Source organism: Parasteatoda tepidariorum, chromosome 5, assembly GCF_982258835.1.
Source record: "Parasteatoda tepidariorum strain Cologne lab strain chromosome 5, Ptep-v5.0, whole genome shotgun sequence".
NCBI lineage: Eukaryota > Metazoa > Arthropoda > Arachnida > Araneae > Theridiidae > Parasteatoda > Parasteatoda tepidariorum.
The window spans coordinates 83,433,500-83,455,327 of NC_141759.1; the positions used below are offsets into that span (position 1 = coordinate 83,433,500).

The following is a 21,828-nucleotide window of genomic DNA, read 5'->3' on the forward strand; positions in this document are numbered from 1 at the left end:
TTCATAATTGCTAATACAGAAATGTTATGGCTGCAGTTAACTAAAGCAAACCTTTTAAAGAAAGACAACCTTTCATTTGTAAATAACTTAATTTTAGATTAAGATTTTAATATCTAAAGTAATTTAAAATTGTTCAAAACTATGATTTTATGAAACTCAAGAGTTAAATTTTTTTTATAATTAGATATTAATTCAAGAATGTTTAATGTTAATATTGTCTTAAAAACATTTCATTTGTTTCTTAATATTTTTTTTGAATTTCGCTATTCTCTGTAATAAAATAGCCCTAATATGACATAAAAACTAGATTAAAATGACTGATTAAGCTAAACTTTTTCTGAATTCAAGGAGTTTTCTAACATAAAATATTGCTTTGGAATTCAAATGTATGTTAGTAAATTAATTAGTATTATACCAATTTAAAATAATGAACAACTTCTGTTAACTATGCATCACATAAGTATCAAGCCTTTTTCTGAAGATAACACACATATTTTGAAGCTGCCATAATTTATATATTTGTTTTTATTTTTAGCACCGTCAAATAGTAAAAAAAGAATTGTCAGTCTGAGCCCATCAAACGTTATTGAACTACACTATAATCGTACAATTTATTTGATATATGTTTATATTTGAACATAAGAAAAATAAAACAATAATTTATCTTAAATATTTATTAAAAATAAAAATATATACATTATTAATATAAATTGCACAGAGTTTTTATCATTTTAATTTGAAATAAATCAGTTTAATGCTACTACAGTTCTATACAAAAAAAAAAATAATTATTTTGCAACATTGTTTTCGATTGCTTTCACTGTAAAATAAATGTTTTAAACTATTAGATTTTTCAAATTGATATATTTTAATTTAGAAATATTTAATTGATGTTAAAATATACATCTTTAATTAGTTTTACTAACACTTTATATAACTTTTAAGAACTGTACAAACCTTGCTTTAGTTAATATCTTTCAAATAAAACAAACTTGCATTGTTTTAAGAGTTGTTATAAACTAAAACTTTATTAACTAAACTATTCCAATAGAAAAAAGTCAATATCCTTAATGCATTTAAAAATATACTTCATATTCACCGGCCTTTTAAATTCAACTAAAAGTGACCAGATCACCTTCATTCATAAAGTTTTCTTTTGTTTATTTATGTCTCCAGTCAAGGCACTAGTTTAGATGACCACAGTGCTGCAGAATATGTTCACAAACAAAGTTAGGGGAAAATTCAGACAGCCCTGGGGAAATTTTTGATAAAATTTTAGAAAAAAAAAAAATGCACTGAGGAAATTAGGTTTCTAATTAAAAAGAAAATTGCTAAAAATTTTTTTTATTGTATAAAAATATTGTGTTGCTTCCCCCCTCCCCAAAAAAAAAAATTTAATAAAAAATTACACTTCTATTATAATTTTTTGGAAAATATCAAACCAAAGAAACTTTGTTCTGGAGAAATGTTGATGACCCGACATACCCTATTTGTAACGCTTTATCTGTTAAAGTTCATGAGCTAACTTTTAATCACAGAAAGCTGTATGGAAACAATCTTTTTCCAAAATCCAAAACAGTTTTAGACACTGAAAAAAAAATTCATAATTTTTTAAAAAGTTTAAACAAATGTATTCAAAATGATTCGAATCTTGTGTATTTATCATCCACTCTATTAAAACTTCTAAAAATTTTCATAATATATATCTCTTTCAATACATAAATAATAATAAAATTATTCATTTTAAGTCAGGAGTAGATCCCCCTAGGTAGTGTCTCAAATCATTTATTGTAGATTTAACTAGTTTGCACCTAATTGTTGGAAGACCAAGTCTTTTATGAGCCTCGTAGCGATGACATCCACCAAAAGAATAGTAATAGTTTCCGCCTTCTCTCCCTGTTATCCACAGGACATCGACTGGTGGCACATTTTCTCGTGATTCAGGATTCTAGAAAATATAAATTTTTATATTTTGATCGGGGACAGTATTTTGACCAGAAGAATCTGGTACATAGAACCAGAAGAAAGTAACTAAAAATGACTTACAATTATTTCACAATGAATATCATAAGAATAGTAGCTTAAATTTTAATAAATTAAATTTAAAAAAGTGTCCGGGAACTAAAAGTTTTTCACATAAACTTGTTTTTAAAAAAAACAACCTAAGTAACTAAAAATAACTCACCATTATTTCACAATGAATATTATAAGAATAGCTTAAATTTTAATAAATTAAATTGAATAAAGTGTCAGGGAACTAAAGGTTTTTCACATAAACTCATTAAAAAAAAAACCTTAATGCCTAAAAATGACTTACAATTATTTCACAATGAATATTATAAGAATAGCTTAAATTTTAATAAATTAAATTGAATAAAGTGTCAGGGAACTAAAGGTTTTTCACATAAACTCATTAAAAAATTTTAAAAAAAACCTTAATGCCTAAAAATGACTTACAATTATTTCACAATGAATATTATAAGAATAGCTTAAATTTTAATAAATTAAATTTAATAGAGTGTCAGGGAACTAAAAGTTTTTTCCCATAAACTTTAAAAAAAAAAAAAGTACCTAAAAATGACATACAATTATTTCACAATGAATATTATAAGAATAGCTTAAATTTTAATAACTTAAATTTAATAAAGTGTTAGGAAACTAAAATTTTTTCCACTTAAACTCTTAAAAAAAAACATTTTCAGATTTTTTATTCTAGTTGTCTACCTAATTTTAAAATTTTAGTCTGTTTAAGTATTTATTCTTCAGCATTTGATTTCAAAAATTATGTGCTATTTGTAAATTCTAAGTTTGATTTGTGATTTGTAGTTGTGTATATGTTTAGTTAAGTGCCTCAAAATTATAAGTTTGTAACAAAATACAATTTTTTTTTAAAAAATTTAATTTAATTTTATGACAAATTTTAAAATCTATATATCATATTATTTATTAGTCTGTTTGAGTATTCACTTAACAGCATTTGATTTCAAAAATTGGTGTGCAATTCGTAATTCTAAATTCAATTTGTAGTACTGTATAAGTTTAGTATATGATTTATTAATATAGTAATTATTAATAAAATTTGTTTGTGATATTTTAAGAATTCTTTATATAATTATGAAATAAGATTTTACGATACTCATTTATGTAATGTATAGAAAGATTAATGTCTTTCGTAATTCTTTGAATTTATTTTATTCTCTAATTAGTGCTTCTTAGGAGGGATTTCCGTAACGTGATCTGTGGCAGAATAGTTGCCAAGTCTTGGCAACTTCGGGGCAGTGGCCCACCCTGAAACTATAAAAAAACATCAAGGAGAGGGTCAAACTCGAAAGGTATAACTCGTAACCACCCCTGGGCAAACATCTACGTGTTTTTTGTTTTAAAATTTGCAAGTTTAAAATCTATTTGGCACCTTAGTGATTGTAGTTGGCGCGACAGATCACGATATGGAAATATCCCCGCTTTTCAGTTTTCATTAATTTAATGCTAGGAAATTAATACAGTCATTTAAACTAGATTGCAAATATAAACTGCTTAACGCTTTCAATGTTTGATATTTATTTTTGAAAAAGAGTTTCTCTATTTTTATTTCTTTCACTTTTGTTGGAACCTACCCATGTTGTTTTTCACCGTGGAAGAAACTTACCATTACTGATTTAGATAAACTTAATATGCAAATCAGTTAAATTATAAGTAATAATTATATAATATTTTTTAAATATTTTATTTCCGTTTACCTTTAATGTTTCCATTAAGCTCAAAACTTTATCTTCATCTAATTCGGAAGGAAAAGATCTTATTAATACATTAAAAGGAACATCGTGAATTTCATGTATATGAGCTGCATGAATGCTTGAAACTGTTGTTTTTTCAGTCATAGTTCGTACTATATTTGGAAAATTTGAACAAACTTTTTGACGAGATAAGCTAATAACGTTGATGTTCTGAAACCATAGAGCAGTACTTGTCATTCCAAGTAAAATCCGGGAAACGGATGTAAAATGACGCATTATTTCATAATTCGGATGAATTTATGGGCGAAACAACAACAAAACCATGTTACATAACCACTTCTTATGAATTCATTTTTCCGCTTAAACCAAACTTTATGAAAAATAAAAAGTCTATGTAAGCTAAAAGCAAACTTCTTATATGTACGAACCTCAGAAAATAATTGCTGTACCACAAAATACGAAAGAAACAAAACAAAACTTTTCATTCAACTGGCGTTTTAAAATTATGAGCATTATTCGTTAACTATTTTTTTAAATGACTTATCATAGTAGTAAACCCCTCAGTTTATTTAATATTACTCTAAAATTCATTTCCTCAAATGCTGAAGATATCGAGACTTTAATAGGATTTCCTGAAATAGTTGGAAAGAAAATTTTTGATGAATTTATTTTCCGTGAAAAACAGTTGGCTGAAGATGGTGTTCTGTTCAAAAATGTTTCAGAACTTACTTTGTCCAAAATATTACACATTTTTGTGACAGCTTACGGTTATAGTGTCTTAAGAACTCTCAATTTATCTTACAGTTTAATTGTAATAAATGAATATTTTAGCTCCATTATAAAACTTCTACCTCCTCTCGTAGAATTATGTCTTTGTCATTGCTCTTTGGGAAATAATCATGAGATAACTGAGTGTATTTCTGACATGATATGGTGAATGAATAATTTTTTAATCTATAAATCACAGTTTGATTTATAAATTTCTCCAATTACCATACTAATAATTAACGTCATTTCCATCATAATCTGGTCAATAAACAGCGTGAAAATATTAAATATAAAACTTCATTTTGTTATGTGGTAATTGTTTCGATTCTAATGAATGAGTTCTTATATATATGAAAGTAATTTCAATAAAATAAAGTGTTATGAAAAAAAGGGGATAGATCCGTCTTGGTACCTGTTTACGCTAATTACAATCGCAAATCTATTAAAAAGAAATTTAAAATTTACAAAAATTTTAATTAAAATATAAAGAGGGTTGACTGTGAGTTATACTCTTTGAGTTGGTCCCTTCCTGTGATGTTTAATTTCGCCTAGAAGTCGTCAACGCTTGGCAATTATTTTAGGCTAGGTAACGATAAGAAAATCTATGCTCTACCAGATTTACTCTTTTCAGTCGATTATATTTTAATATTTTTGATGATATATTTTAATATTTTTTTTAATTTTATTTTCCTTAAATGTAACAAAATTTTTAGCATGAAGATCTGATTGTGAAAAAAAAAAGAATATTTGGAGGCAAATTCTAATTAATGTGTTATTCAGTTTGAAGTATATTATTAGTTCGCTACATATTCATCATTAGTATTGAATCCAACAAAATTACTATTCAGTGTGTAATTCTTACTGTTCAGTGATAATTGTATTCATGTTTTACTTTTCAAAACTGAAGAATGTTACATTACAAGAATACAGTTTTTGAATTATAGAAATATAACTGTATATTAAAATTTTTGGGCTGATATTAGTTGCAATTAAAAGTTTTTCACTGGAACAAGAAACTTAAAAATTTTATCAGTCACATTTTACTATTATAAAATTTGAAAATATGATTAATATGTTTTGCTCAGAGTTCCTAAAACTGTAGCAACTCTGCTTTATTTTAATCATAAATGTTTCTGATAATATGTCATTGATTAATTTTGATGTATTTCAATATATGTAATTAAAAACAATATATTTAATTTACGAAAAAAATTATGTTTAAATCCTACATTTTTTTAAAATTATTTAGGGTTATGTAATGAAAGTTTGTTAATTTATTTTTAAGAATTATATTTTTTAGCTTCTTCTTCTTCATAAGCGCAACTGCCTTTCACAGGCCAAGGCTGACTCGCATATTTTCCTCCATCTGGCCCTGTCCGGTGCGACGGCCCGCCATCGGTTGACTCCCAATAGCTTGAGGTCCCTTTCAACGTCGTCTATCCATCTTGTAGGTGGTCGTCCCCTACGTCTCGTCCCTTCAATTGTGGAAAAAGTCACTTTTTTGGCAGGGACGGCATCAGAATTTCTGAAGAGGTGGCCCAGCCCCCTAATGCGTGATGCTTTAAAAGTTCTCACAATGTCGGTCCCACCGAATTTGTCATATTTTTTGTAAATTTCCTGGTTGTAAAGGTGGAACTTGGTTTTAGCTTAATAACCTTATATTTCTGTGATGCGAATTTTGAATACTTGTATTTTAATATAAATTTTTGTACCTCATTTTTAAAATTGTTTTTATTTCTTATAGCTTAAGAAAACTTTGTCTGAAACAAAATGGTTTAAAAAATACAGTTATTCGAAAGATATCAATTCCATTTAGAATGTTTGGTAAAGGTCCTAAACACTTGGAATGTATAGATTTGTCAGGTTAGTTAATTACTATTTACCATCAAAAGTTATAAAAAAGAATTGAAATATTTTCAATACTTATGTTTTTATTTCATCATCATCATAGTTGGTCAGACAGCCTAATGTGGGCCAATGCCTTCGTCTGAAGATTTTTCCATTAAAACTTCAAATTTATCTTTGATCTCAAATTCTTTTCATTGCTTGCAAGGAAATCAGACTCCACCGAATCAGCCCATCTCAACCGCGGCCTTAAGTTTATATTTACTTTGTCATATTTATATCATTAAAATGACAGGATTTATAATAACTTCTTATAAAAGTTCTAGCCAACTATAATGTTCAGCTCGTCTGTTTACAATTTAAAAACCCCTCCACTAAGTATTTCTTTGCCTTCTGATTATTGATTTAGATTCACTATTGGCTACACACCATGATTGTATAGATTTTCCATGATAGCATACCTGCAAAGTGTCCTGTTTTTTAACGAAGACTCCTCTATTTTACTAATATCTCCTGTTTATCCGTATATTCTTAAATTTTTCCATATTCGTTGAAGAAATTAAAAAAAAAAAAAAATGCGATAAAATATCTGCTGATGGCAAAAAATACTTCTCTTAGTCCTCAACAGGTAGTGCTATTGCCAGTACTGCAGTGTATTGAGTGTTAATGTTTAAGTAATTATAAATAATGGTTTAAAAAAAATGTTCTTTAGATTAAGATTTATATACATATTTTCTACTTCACTAAATGTTAGTGCTTATATTATTTCCAATTTTGTATTTCTCTTTTTAACTTACATGTTTATGCATGATCTATCAAAAGTTTACTGATACCCTAAAAAATTTTGCTAGTAAAATCTCAGTTATCTTATTTCATTGGCAAATATGTGATAGAATTATACTGTTATCATTAAAAACAGATTAAGATATTTAATATTTCTAATAAGTTTTTTTTTTACAGCTCTCATAATAGTTTTGATAAAATTTTATAATATATTTGCAGATAATCCTTTAACAGATGAAATTATTCCATGGTTAATAGTTTTCAAGAAATTAAGATGGATAAATCTAAGCAACACTTGTATTACGGTACTTTTTAATTTTATACTTGCTATTATGTTTGTTTTGAATTCATTATGAGTTATGAAAAAATGTATTTTGAAGAACTGATCTCACTATTAAATTAAAAATAAATATTAAAAATAAAAAACTCAGTCATAAAGATTTAATAATAAAGATAATAAAGATTTATTTATATATTTTTTTATGTTAGAGAACTATTCTGACTGTGTATTTTAAAACCACCCCCTCAAAGATTGGACCCCTGTGACGCTCATGAAAGTACTGGTTGATGGGCCCTAAAATTTTTATTGACTTCTAATTCCTTTTCAAAAGAAACAAAATGTAAAGTATAAAAATATATATTGTAAGTAATAATGGATTTTAAATTATTTATTACAGGACAGTAATATTTGTGTTATTTCAATTTTATAAAGGTTATCTACATAAACCTTGAATAAATAAATGAAGTCTATTCATATATCATGTCATAAATAATTTACAAATATTATTTTTTAAGCACTATTTACAAATTAATTTTATTAATTAGCTTTTTCATTATAATATTTCATTTAATTTCAATTAATCAATAAATCTCAAATTTCCTTAAAGCAACCATTTAAATACTGATAACCAGAGCCCGGATTTTGATGGCCTAAAAAATCTCAACTAATGCTCTTAATAAATGCAAAAAATGCCCTTAAAAAGTGCAAAAAATGCTCTGAAAATGCGAAAATTGTGCTAAGAACTTAAATAAAGTAAAAATATTGAACTAAAACAATGTTTTACTCTTTAATGTTTATTATGAGTCATTTCAAAAAATATAAAGCAATGCAATACTTGTTCTACGTTCATTAAAGTTTGCAAAATATGTTTTATATTCTAAAATAACAAAAAAAAAGGAAAATATATTAACTCCAAAACATTTTTATTCTGTATAAAACCTTTAATGAATATAACAACTTCCATCTCATAATATTATTAAATATCAGAATTACATTGAATTATTAAATGTTTTTTCATATTTTGAAATGTAAACGAGCGCTTCTTGTCTAAAAGTTAATTTTTATACTTGGAGAAGCTTCTTTCAACGTCTACTGATGTTATTGGTGTGTACTTGAAAAAGACGGTCTCACTTACTGACAATTCTTCATCAATTTGAAAAGATGTTGCTTCACCTGTTAATATCCTAGAGATTTTCTTCATTGTTTGGAAGCCAGTGTTCTTCTCCAAAACTTTGTTCAATTTAGCTGCTTCACTTTGTCCTATCTTTCCCCTTGCTTTTTGCAACACTTGACTCACTATGTCAATATAATTTATTGCAACGCAAAGTTCTAATTCTTGTTTCTCCAAGCTTGTAATTGTCGAGGATATGGTAGCAAAGTTAGACTTGATAAATGTTAAGTTTCCTTCGATTTTATCAGAGGCCAGCACGTTTTGAGCTATCTTAATTGATGCAGCATTTTCTGAATCAAAAAACTACAGACGATGGACTTCACTATCTTAAAATTAAGCATGCATCAAATCAGGTACCCCATCGTGTGATTACTTGTTTAGGGGACAAAGCCAGACTAGGAGCAAATGTTTTGAAACATTCTTGACGATATCGGGGTTTCAGAAAAATCTTTTTCACATTTGACACCAGATTGTCTACATCAGAGTATTTTTCACGGATCTCTTCGGAACACGATGAAGTGCATGTGCAAAACAAGTAACATGAACTAGTTTTGATAGTCAACTATAGTCAAGAGTAGAAAAACATAATGGCATGCAGGTGGTATTGAGGGAATATGAAATGTAAAATTATAAGACAAATCTTGCATTTCATGTAATAAAAATGCCCCAAAAATAATAAAAACTCAGAAAAAATTAACAAAAAACTTAAATGCTTTAAAATGCAAAATACGCCCCAAAATTTAAAAAAAATGCCCTATAAATCTAAAAACAAAAAATGTCCAAAAATGCAAATGTCATTAAAATCCGGGCCTTACTGATAACCTTTTTAAAACATAAGTTAAAATATTTGGTTTAAAATTAAAAAGATATACTATTTAAGATATACTATTAGATTTTAAGGTATACTATTTTCAGAAATTTTTTTAAATGACTACATATTAGAATTAAATGTATTTTTAGAGGTCGTTTACTTTCAGATAATGATGTTTAATATTTTATAATTTTGATACCTAGTTATTTATCTTTTTTTTTCAATATTATAGAACTGTTGTTAAAAAAACTGTGTATAAACTGTTCAGAATCAATGAAAACAAAGAATTTTTAAATGCAGTTTTATTTCAGTAGGGAAACCCAATTTAAAGTTACATTATCTAGGATGTCCAATGATTATAAGAGAAAAATTTAACCTTGACAACAATTATATAGATCTCTTCAATATATCTTACAAGCAAGGGAATACTTAAAAGGGAATAATAAAATTAATACCATTTAATTTCTTGATACATTAATGAAATAATTATGTTTAATTTACAATTTGTAAAAGCTTTTAAATGATTACAGATTTGAAATATATTCTTAGAGATTGCTTTTTTACAGATGATGATGCTTCATATTTTAAAATGTTTTATACTTATCTCTTATATATATATATATATATACACTTAATCTAATTTTTTTGGGACAGAAGTTTTTAAAATACTAAATATCACCCTGTTTAATATTTAAACCATTTTTTCTAAACAATTCTAAAGCAGATTAGAATTTTGTTTCAAATGTATTATTTAAAGCTCATTTAAAGTCATCAATAAATTTATGAAAAAAATAATTAGCATTTTTATACAGCTGATTCTCTTTGTCAATAATATTTTTTCTCTTTTCTTTTAGGATAAAGGTATTAAAGTGCTTATCAAAAATGGATTTTCTCAATATTCCAAATTGAAGGAAATTACACACCCCATTGTTACAGAAGGATGGGCTACTGTGATTATTGAAAATTGGAAAAATGCCCATGGCCTAAGGTTAAAGTCTCGCAAAACAATTAGAGGTTCTCGGTCATTACTAGGTAAAAGTATTTAATTACATAAATTTGATTAAGTCCACATTACTTCAGGCTAACAGCAATGTGTTTTAAGTATGGGCTTAGTAAAGGAAAAGGCTTGAGGAGCACAGCCCCTCTTTTTGTGAAACAACAAAATTTTAAAAAATGTGACAAGTAATTTTTAATGAAATAAATTTTGTTTAGTTCTCATGTTATTATTTTTAAATGTTTAATTTCCTAAATGTTTATTTAAATCCAAATTGCAATCTTCTCTTATTCTTTTATGAAGGTCTAAAGAAATTATATTTTAAAATTTTGAATGTTGTTGCTACTTTAAATGAGAGAACAAATCAGTAAAATTCTCATTCTAGCTATTGTAAATTAGAAAATGTGTACACTTTACTCTTTTTTTTCACTGTAGTTTTTTTTATTAATAAAGCATTTATGACGTAAAACGTTATTGATAGATAAAAACCTACTTTTCCATGTCTACTCCTTTAATGATAACCATTATGTTTATTAAATGAGAGATTAAGTTTAAAATATAATATTTTTTTTAAAGTGATCATAACCTAATAAGATATACAGAACATAGCTATTAGACGAAAGGATATTTAATGCATCCTAAAAAGAAAACTAATTTGGATAAAGCTTACATTTTTAAAATTAAAAAATACTTGATATACACTACCCTACAACAATGGAAGAGAGACTTTCAGATTTTGATATTTTTTCGAATTTCTCATGAAATTACTTAGCACACTATTTTATAACTTAAGAAATGTTTAGTTAATACGATTTTAGCATTCACAGGTTTGAAAGACCGACAATAAATTCTGAAAGAAAGCAAGTATTTTTTTAACACACTATGCCTGAAAATCAAGCAGTAACTGCATAAATGTAACTGTAAATCTACTTGTAACTGTAAATCTAGCTTAAATATTTATGGCGATGTGAACATTTTTATAAAAAACTAATTTTTTTCTTTTATGATTCTTTTCTTTTCTTGATTCTTTTCTTTTATGATTTATTGCTATAGCTGTAAAAATATTCAGTAAAATTAAACAAATTTTTTGGAGTATATTAAAATTAAAAATGCACCAGATATTGTAGTTCTTTTGTAATGTAGTATATTGTAGTTCTTTTGTAATGTGCATGTGCAAAAAAAGTTTAAATTAATTTTTTCGTAATTTTGTAATTCATCGTATTTAGCAACTAGTGAAAAAATTCCGATTTAAATATACAAAAAACGTAAAAAGTTTTAAGCTATTTTCAAAGTAGTTTTTTAACTTTTTAAAAGAAAGCTCAAAATAAACAGATATTTTCCACGAATGTTATTATTAAGTATTTCAAATTACACTACCTTAGAATAACTGGACAGCAGGAACAAAATTAAATATGTGAAAAACCCCTTATCAAACCTTATTTTTTTTAAAAAAAGTACAAAAACTACTTAGAAAATTATTTGAAACTTTTAACGATATATAAATCAGGAACAGCAGGAACAAAATTAAATATGTGAAAAACCCCTTATCAAACCTTATTTTTTTAAAAAAAAGTACAAAAACTACTTAGAAAATTATTTGAAACTTTTAACGATATATAAATCAAATTTTTTCCATTAGTTGCCAAATATGATTCACTATAAAATTATGAAAAAAGCAACTTTAAATTTTTTCTGCACTTGTGCAGTACAAGAAGCTACTACAAGCTACTTTTAATTCTAATATCTCGCGAATTTTTTTTAACAAATTTTAAAACAATAATTTTGTAATTAGTTTTAAATCCTCTTAAAATTTTAGTTAATTTTACTAAATCTTTTCAAAACTATAGCAACGATACCTAAGTTTAAAAAAAAGTTTTTTTTTGTTTGTTTTATGTTTATATTTTACTAAATATTTAAACTAGATTTACGAAATTTTATGCAGTTATTGCAAATAACAACCAAAGTTATAGATAGAAGTTATATGTTTATTGCAAAAAATTTTTCGATTTGAGTGTCCAACAATACTGGTTTTCTTTTACTATTTATTGTTGGTCCCTTAAACCCATGAAAGTTTTTACCTTTATTGTAAAGTACGAAAAATTGCATGAACTAAGCATTTTCAAAACTACTAAATGATCCTCTAAGTATTTCTATATTTCTAGAGAAATTCAAAAAAATATTAAAAACTGAATGTGTCTTTTCCATAATTGTAACTAGATAACAAAGAAAAAAAGTATAAAAATTTGACTTTTTATCATGCACATTATCCCGAAAAGTTGAGATAATAAATTTTTGTAGATACCAGTAGACATGTGCTGATGGGTTTTGTACTAATTTTCAACATAACAATAATTAATTCTAAGTTTGTATACTTAAAAAATATAAAATCTAAATTCTGTTAAGTTTAATTACTTTAAACCATTTGATTAATCTGTTAGACAATTGCTTTTATTTAAAACATAAACTTTTTATTTCAATATATGGGGGGAAACTATTGAGCTGTGCCACCATAGTTTACATTTATCTGCATAATATTTTAAACCATAATACAAAATAGGTTAAATAAGTGGATAAAAATACAGTAAATAATGAGTTATGTTAGAAAAATGAATTAATGACTGAACAACTAAGTTAGTACTAAAATTTAAATTCTGTTAGTACCAAAATAACTAATTCATTATGGAATTTGACTCACAAATACCTTATTAATTAAATATTTTGAGAAAGAAAAAGTAAATCTTTTTATAGAAAGAAGTTAGGAGTTTAAATAATAGTTATAAATTGCATCCTACTTAAAATAGGTAAAGTTATACTGAGAGAAATACTGATTTATTAAACTGGAGAAAAACAACAACATTTTTGTTGCTTTTATAAAAATACTTGCCTGTCTAAGATGTGGGTATTTATTTCAAATCTGAAATTAGTTCTACTTCTAAATCTACAGATTTTTTTTAAAATGACATATTTTGTTTAGCTTTTGTCGAAACGCACAAGTTTAAAAACTTTATACATAATAGAGTATTGCGTAAATGTTATGACAAGCTTCTAAGGGAATTAGAGCTCATCATCAGGCATCTGCATAAGAATCCATCCCCATAATTGCCATCATACACAGCTTGGGGTACTTCTCTATTACGACCTGTTCAGAAAAACACAAAGAAACAGTTCATAATAGGGGAAGTGCCCCTAGCGGTGTATGATGACTTATCCAGCCATGAGTTCCCATGCAAATTTTATCCTGGTGATGTGCCCTAGTTTATCTAAAAGTTTCTCGGAACATTAACGTGACCTTCTGTTATATATAACGCTTTTAAACTTGTACATTTTGTCAAAAAAAGATTTAAAAATTTAATTTTTAAAAAAATCTGTAGTTTGGAGAGAGAAACCGCTTGAAGATTTGTAATCAGCGGGATGAAAGTATCTGATATCTGTTAAAAAATCTCATACAACAGAACAAAAAAACAACGAACAAAAAAAATTGTTCCCAGTGTATTTCTTTTTTAAGTGTGATCATAAAACGTTTATTTTCCTATATCAATGTAAATTTAATTCATAGAATAATTCTAAAATTTATTCAAACCCAGTTTTATTTTGGTTACCATATGTTTCGTTCAAGACATAAGGTACAATGTGTTTAACGTAAAATATATTTTAAATTAACGTTTTAGTATTTTCAACGTTTACTTTAGTATTTTACTTTATAAGCTTAAACTGGAAATATTTCTATGCATAAATTTATACCAAGTATCTTTTTATTTGTTTATTTTGAATCTGATGCATTATTTTTTTTTATTATTTTATCAAGTATTTGTTTTATTTTTCAGAGGAAAAGAAATACAGTAATTGTGGGCATCTGATTTTATTTTCAACCAAGAACTCAGGCAGTTAATCGTAAAACTGCTGATATTTTAAAATGTATTTTGATTGAAGACATTGTTATTATTAACTATACATTTTGATTTAAATATGAAACTGTTAAAATGTAAAATACTTAATATTTGATAAATTATACAATGAATTAATATATTTACTGCTATCAAATGCTTATATACTGCATAAATGCATGTACTAAATTTTTTGTATGAAATAAATTAATTGTTCTAATTGTTTCTTTTTTATTGAAAAAGTGTCTTTTAATCATTAATGGGGAAAAGTTGCTTAACTGTTTAATAATTTTAATTTTGCAATATTTCAAATTTGAAAATAATAAAAGATGCAATGCATCAAAGGAAAAGCAATGCAATAGATGATGCAATTGCAACATTTTCTGTCAATATGGAGATTATTTTTGCTGTTTTACTTCCTGAACATGTACCAACATCTGTAATAATAATTTAAAAAACAATGTTTTTTTAATTAAAAAAAAAAGATGTGAAATAAATACATAGAAATGTTTTAGTTTTCTCAGTTTTTATTATTATTTTTTATTTAAATTATTTGTTAAAATAGGGTTTTTATTTGATCTCCTGTTTAAAATCAAATACAGAGAAAAAAGTCTTTCAAATAATGAAATTTGATAAATAGAGGTTTATTAAATCAAAATTCAACTGTATAAAGAGAAAGGAAATTAAGTCTAACAAAATAAATTAAACATGATAAATAATTAATAAAGCATACAGAATAAATTTAAACAGAAATTCATTCTTTGATATGTTTGATAATTTAATTAACTGAATGATCACTTCAATATGAAATGCTCCAAACATGTATATTTAAATTAATTATATTTTTAATCATCTTGGCAGTATTATTTATTTGATATACTTATGTGCAGTTTGATTAAAGATGATTACCTAGTTAAATTTAGATCAAGTTTCTTTTTCTTTGTTTCTACTAAGTTTAAATTAGTTTTTTATTTTCTGAAAAATTCAATTTCTCCTATTATGTTTGGTAAATTCACACCTGTGAGTCATAGCTATAAAGTCTCTCAAAACACTTGTTCTGCTTTTAAAAACTATCTTTTAAAACTATTTACCTAATTATAGCAGTAGTAAGCTAAAGTTGGTCATATTGTCGTTAAGCACTCTAAAAATTTTTTTGGTAATGATGTTATATCAATATTATTTTATTAGATTTAATATATGTTATCTTATAAATTTTTCAAGTTAACTCCTCATGATTATTAAGTTTTAAAAACAAGTTTCCAATTATTACGTTTTCTTTATAAAATATTTTTTGCCTTTGCACAACACTTAATTTGACCAAAATAAATTTTTCCAAAATTAAATTGAAATTAGATCAATAAACAAAAAACTTATTTTATAATTATGAATAATTGATATTCTTTGTGAAAACTAACATTGAACACAATTAAAAAAATATATTAGGGCAAAAACATTTAAGTGCAAATTTTGAAATATTTTATTGAATACTTTTCCTAGTTGCATGCCTTTGTTAATTTAAATACTTTTTTAAATTCATAAATATTTGATTATGAAAATAATCTTAAAATTGATTCTTCCTATACTCAATTTGGATACTTGGATAAAAAATGTCTTTCATCAGTAAAGGTTCAAAGGTTTCAAATCCACCCCTTCCCCCCAAAAAAAAATGGTTTTGAACAGAAATTATTAAAATTAATATATTTAAATAAAACAGTTTTGAAAATATTTCTCCAATTTTATTTACATCATCTTTTTTCAATCACTAGAAATCAATAACCAATTTATTAGAATTTGTTGAGGTCTTTTCCAGTGTTCAAATTTCTATGCTTCAAATCCGATCAAGGAGACGTGTCTTTCAAGTTAAATAGTTTCTGTAGCTAAGCAGTTAAAATTAATAAAATTGCTGTAAGCATATTGTAGTTGAATCGGCTTTACAGGAAAGAAAAACCTTAAAAAATGTTTTATAATTAGTCAGATAGCAATGAAAGTTGTAGTTTCAATATTTTTAATACATTTAAAACAAGATCTGGCAATTTGTTTATTTTCAAAATAACTGTAATTACTCAATTTTCAGAAATAAGTGAATTTAAACACATACCATTATAAATTGGTGATCGCAACACTTGAATACGCCATCTGGAGAGAGACTGGTTTCATGCCTTTGACCCTTCTTCTTTCCCTCTCCTCCTCTTTTCAGTTGTATAGGAATATACTATGATATTTTCCCTTTTCTTAATATTTCTCTTTTTTATTTAATAAAAATATTTTTTAAAATTTCCGTGATGCTTTTCTTCAGAACTATGTTTAATGTAGTTTTCAGTTCCATATAGTTTTCCAACTTAAAAGATTTTAATCTGTATGAAAATGAAGAGAGAAACTAAAGTACTTCCTTCCTCTATGACTCTCCACACGCTAATGGGGAAAGCATGCAAAGTGTTGCCATAGGTACAGAGTTCTGCTCTACGCCACCTGCAGCCCATTTTGATCGCCAATAAGTGAATTTAAACTCATAAATTTATAAATACTTAAAGAAAAGGATTTTATTAAGTAATAATAAACACAAAAAATCTGCTCTACAAATCTGCTACAAGTTCTGCTCTACGCCACCTGCAGCCCATTTTGATCGCCAATAAGTGAATTTAAACTCATAAATTTATAAATACTTAAAGAAAAGGATTTTATTAAGTAATAATAAATACAAAAAATTTTTCAATTTCAAGATATTGTCTAATTGATATTGATTTGGTAACGATCTAAAAAGTTAGAACTTCTTATTTTAAACATGAGTCTTTAAATTCTAACTGTAATGCTAATTCTAATTTACAAAAAAAAAAAAAACCTTTTGTATATTATTTAATGCAATATACTGATAGTTTGGTCATTGAGAATATGTTTAATAAATTCCTACATAGCGCTATTTTTTAATTCAAATATGAAAATCAACTTATCTATTTTTTTTCTCCATCCAAAACAGTTGAATAGTTAAAAGATAAAATACAAATAATTGTTGTTCTGACATTCCTAATAAAAAAAATTTGTCATTATATTCTTGATTTTTGTCTGTGTCCAGAATGACCAATTTTCTTTGAATATAAACGTGGATGATTGATTTGTGGAATTGAAAAATTTGTATTTTTGAGCCAACATCTTTTTCAAATACTTATGCTAGCAAAAAACCTCATAATTTGATAGTTCAAACTTAGGTACCATCCACTAATTACACACATGGTTCACTCTTATAACCTTTCCAAAAGAATTCATTATATCCAATTCTTTGGAAATTCAACTGCTTCTGGAAAAAAAAACTCAATTAACAATTTTGCATTATCAAATTTAACTGTGATGAATTGATGGGTTATTATTGTTGTTTACCACAAATATAGGAACAAATCAATTAGGATAGAGTTTGTAGTTTCACAATTATTTATTCTTCTCCGAATCGATTAAAAATGATAGACTTGAATAAACAATGCAACAATCGTATAGAATTTTGGATTGAAGAGCATCCTCTAAATCAGTGGTTTTTAACCTTTTTAAGTCGCGACCCAAATTTGAGAAATATGTTCATGTCGCGACCCAAAAAAAAGTCAAAATTAGGCTGAGTAAGCCACAATGACTTCTTCTAGGAGGTGTTGGTATTACTTATTATGTGGTGTATTACTAACTTTTTTGGTTCAACTGAGCGCGACCCAAGAAATATGCTTCGCGACCCCCATAGGTTAAGAACCGCTGCTCTAAATTACTTTTGCACAAAATTGAGAAGCAGAATATTTAAGTGTTTTTGTTTCAGGATTAAAACCAAACTTTAAAATATGGTTGATTAAGGAAGTCTTGAACACTAATATAAATTTTAACTAATTATCAGTATGGGAGAATAATATAATTTTAAATCCACAGTACTATAAAAAATTATACTTGAAACTGTTAAAATTTTAGTTTTAATAATTCTGTTTCTGAAATTAAAAATGACTTTTGTTACTATCTTTTTGGCATTTGTTACTATTTTTTTTGAGATCTTACTTAAGTAGAGCAAATTATAATTCTTATAGTTTTTGTTTACACATTTTATTAGTTGTCTGGAGTTAAAAAATGTCCTGATATTTTTGTAAAATGTTGCTCTTAATTTTCCTTTAAGCCTTCCCTGCAAATAATGAAACATTTAAATATGATATATTCTATATTTTATATTCAATTATGTATAAAAATATATAATTTGCTATATATATTGAATAAAAATAAAGTTTTCATTACTCAACCATTATCAAAATTGTCTTTTATAAACTCATCAAATCTTTTTCAAGAAATGTTTTCAGCAGTATATCAGATGCTTGTCCAGGTGTTATAATCCCTTCTTGAACTTTTCTTTCCATATCTGAAACTAAAGCTTTAACATTCGGATGCTTCTTAAATGCTGCTAACAAATTATACTCAATATGAATCCACATCCACATATTATATTGTTCCTGTCGCTTCAGTTCAAAATCACCCGATTCTTTCAAAGTATTTTCAAAACTAAGCATCTCCTTCCATAAATTTTCAATACCATCTTTGGTCCGTGATGAAATGCACAGAACAAGAGGTCTCCATACTGGATATCGGCGTCGAACAAATTTTAATGCGCTTAAATATTCAGTCTGAATTCTTCGAGCACTAGGTAATAAATCACCATCTGCTTTATTAACTACAACCATATCTACTAGTTCAACAATACCCTTTTTAAGGCCTTGTAATTCATCACCCCCAGCAGGGGATACAATCATTGCAAACATATCAACCATATAAGATACATGAAATTCAGACTGTCCAACACCAACAGTTTCAACTATTATCACATCATAACCAGCACATTCACACAAGGCAATTGCTTCATTTGTGCTTCTGGTAACGCCACCTAAGCATCCACTAGCGGGTGAGGGTCGTACGTAAGCATTTATGTCTCTAGAAAGCTCTGGCATTCTAGTTTTGTCGCCAAGCAAGGATCCACCGGTAGTGGAAGATGATGGATCCACAGCTAACACGGCTACTTTGTGGCCTTGGGATGTCAGAAGTTTGCCAAGTGCTTCAATAAATGTTGATTTTCCAGCACCAGGAGGTCCTGTCAATCCAATTCGGAAACTAAGTCCCTTTTTTCCCAGTTTTTGATGCTTTAATTTGGCTTCCTTTAAAACCAAGCTCAATAAAAATTGAGCTTCAGCTTTTTTTTGAGGATGCTGAGTTTCAACTAGAGTTATAGAGCGTGCAAGAGAGCTCCGTTCACCTTTCTGTAAGCCTTCGAATAATGACAAAGCAAATTTATACTCATTTTCTGTTATACTGCTTTCAGTGGATTTAGTCTTTATAGTGGAAAAGGAAAAATACGAAGAGGTTTTTAAAAGGGGTAGTTTGCAACTCTTTTTTAAAGTTACTGCTTTTAGGAACGAAAAGCCTTTCGTTAGAGGTTGCATTATTTATTTTTTTTTTTGTTTTATAAATTTTCAATATCCATGGAAAATTAGGAAACTGGATTAAATTAAAATAGTGAAAAAAATATGCTTATAAGAAAATGTTAAACATAATAAACTTTTTTCCTAGGACATGAAAAATATAAATCGTTCATTACGAATCGGTAAAAGCAAGGAATTTTATCAAGTCAACAAGCAAAATGTAACGGTACAACGAGACGAGGAAATAATCAGATATTTTTGATTTAAGAAACATAAACAAAATTTTAAGAGACCAGACGACGTGATTATTTTTGCCAGATGCAGATTATTAAATATTATTTAAAAAAAGCCTTAATATCACTAAACAGATAATAAATGGTGAAATTAACCTATGGAAGTGTAATATTTCCTACCTGATTGGCTAGCTGATAACCAATCTGAAAGATTATTGGGTTTCATACAAACTGAACTATAATTTTTTAAAAAAAAAAGTGAAAAGTCTTGTCGCCTTCTTCTGTATGAGTAAATCCGTAATTTCAAAACGATAACTTAATCGAAATCAATTTACTGTAATTACCCTTTTACCTGTTTGTTGCTTTGTCTCTGTGTTGTCATTATAATGATAGCCGTAGAGTTTTTCGTCAATTTGCGTGTTTTGCCTAGAAATCTAACTTAAATAGCTGTGTTCGCCTTTTCCTAAGTGTCTATTTAAACTTTTTCATCTCATTTACTATTTAATTAATCATTATAAACATGGCTGCCACATTTGAAGATGTGCTTGTATCTTCTTTGTCAGAAGACATGCAAAAGACTGAAAAAATTCCGTTCCCCGTTACTCTTCATGTTGCTGATGAATTCGAAAATTTAAATTTAGTGTTTAAACCGAGTATGAAAGTTTCTTTATTATGATTATATAAAATAATTGTTTTTTTTTTTAATTGCACATATTTGGTACAGCTTTTGATTTCGTACAAATTTAACCCGATCTATTGTTTCGATGTATTCATATTATATTTATTTAATGTTTAAAATTACTTCCATTTTTGTGACTGACTAATTTTATAAACATTTGCTTTTCTTGCTTCGTTGTTAAGTTCAACACGTGCGTCATAGACCATTTTTCTAATTTTATCCGATTTTGTTTACTTTTAGTTAGTATTCCGAAATGTTTTGTCCATAAATATTCTTCTTCTATTTTAATGTAACAGAGCCAATTTTCCTTCAAATAATGTATTTCAATTACATTATAACCGAACCTAATTTGGACGATATGAATTAAAAAGTAAGATAGTGCTTCAAATGAGACAATACTTTATACTATTTGCTAATATTGTGTAATAAAAGATGTGTGAACTCTTTTGTTAAATAATAGAGTTAATATTGTGTTAAAAATCAGAAGCAGTGAAATAATTTCTTTGAAATCATATCTCATTGAAGTTTCTAGAATTTTGTGATGACAAGTGATAAAAAAGAATAAGTTTTCCAGAAATGAGCATCCTTCAATATGATTTATTGGCCGTACAGTGTGATTTATCGTGAGATGTAAAGTTAGTATGACAATTGCACAGATACTAATTTATTTACATAAAACTAAATTAATATTGCTTTTACGATTAAAAAGTGTTATAAATTTTTATTCTGTACTTCTGTAAATACAACGTTATTGCTACTTTAAATAAGTAATTGTTTTAATCCCCGAGGTGGAATCGTGGCAACATTGTCGCAGATGGTTACTGAGTTCTTGCAGAAAGATTTTACCTTAGGGAAGAAAAAAAATTTAGCTTTTCTTTTCTGCAGAAATTTTCGAAAGATTTTATCTTTTCTTCAGTATTATATTCAAAAGATGTCTCCCTTGCGCATCGGAGTTGGGGAAAAATGCTTATGATTTTTCATTTGAGAATGATGAAAAATAAAGAATAATGAAGTAAAAAATTTGGTTCTGTTTTCTGTAAAAATTTTCTTTCTATTTTTTTCATGCAGTTATTACTACTGATTTGCACATAACTTTTAAAATCAGGCATTTCCAATACAATATTATTAATACAATATTATTTATTACAACAACTGAATCTCGAAATGAAAACACGCATTTAGTAACCCCCGTTGAAGAGTCCAATTTGTGTGATTTCGCCGTC

The 21,828-nt window shown here is 26.7% G+C and overlaps 4 protein-coding genes across 5 annotated transcripts in view; 2 read left to right on the forward strand and 2 right to left on the reverse strand.

Moving 5' to 3' along the window:
* Nucleotides 1-659: 659 nt before the first annotated feature.
* On the reverse strand, nt 660-4,096 carry Srx (sulfiredoxin). Its single transcript, XM_016063286.5, has 2 exons — nt 3,738-4,096; nt 660-1,948 (listed from the first exon to the last, which is right to left on the reverse strand). Exons 1-2 carry the CDS (start codon nt 4,008-4,010, stop codon nt 1,739-1,741), a joined length of 483 nt encoding a protein of 160 aa, XP_015918772.3. The 5' UTR covers nt 4,011-4,096; the 3' UTR covers nt 660-1,738.
* A 72-nt stretch (nt 4,097-4,168) lies between these two features.
* LOC122269720 (leucine-rich repeat-containing protein 42) lies at nt 4,169-14,490 on the forward strand. The gene is made up of 5 exons (XM_043044110.3): nt 4,169-4,667; nt 6,247-6,365; nt 7,350-7,435; nt 10,247-10,424; nt 14,211-14,490. Exons 1-5 carry the CDS (start codon nt 4,270-4,272, stop codon nt 14,273-14,275), a joined length of 846 nt encoding a protein of 281 aa, XP_042900044.2. The 5' UTR covers nt 4,169-4,269; the 3' UTR covers nt 14,276-14,490.
* A 3,944-nt stretch (nt 14,491-18,434) lies between these two features.
* Nucleotides 18,435-19,978, reverse strand: LOC107448170 (methylmalonic aciduria type A homolog, mitochondrial). Its single transcript, XM_016063287.4, has one exon. The coding sequence runs from the start codon at nt 19,712-19,714 to the stop codon at nt 18,545-18,547; it is 1,170 nt and encodes a 389-aa protein (XP_015918773.3). The 5' UTR covers nt 19,715-19,978; the 3' UTR covers nt 18,435-18,544.
* The window catches only part of Art4 (arginine methyltransferase 4), a 31,798-nt gene continuing 29,871 nt past the window's right edge, over nt 19,902-21,828 (forward strand). The window contains exon 1 of one of the 2 annotated variants that reach the window (XM_087164427.1): nt 19,902-20,579. In XM_087164427.1, the coding sequence (XP_087020553.1) occupies nt 20,447-20,579 (133 nt within the window). In that variant the 5' untranslated portion in view covers nt 19,902-20,446. The remainder of the gene's footprint in view (nt 20,580-21,828) is intronic. The other variant, XM_087164428.1, reaches the window with a different exon arrangement.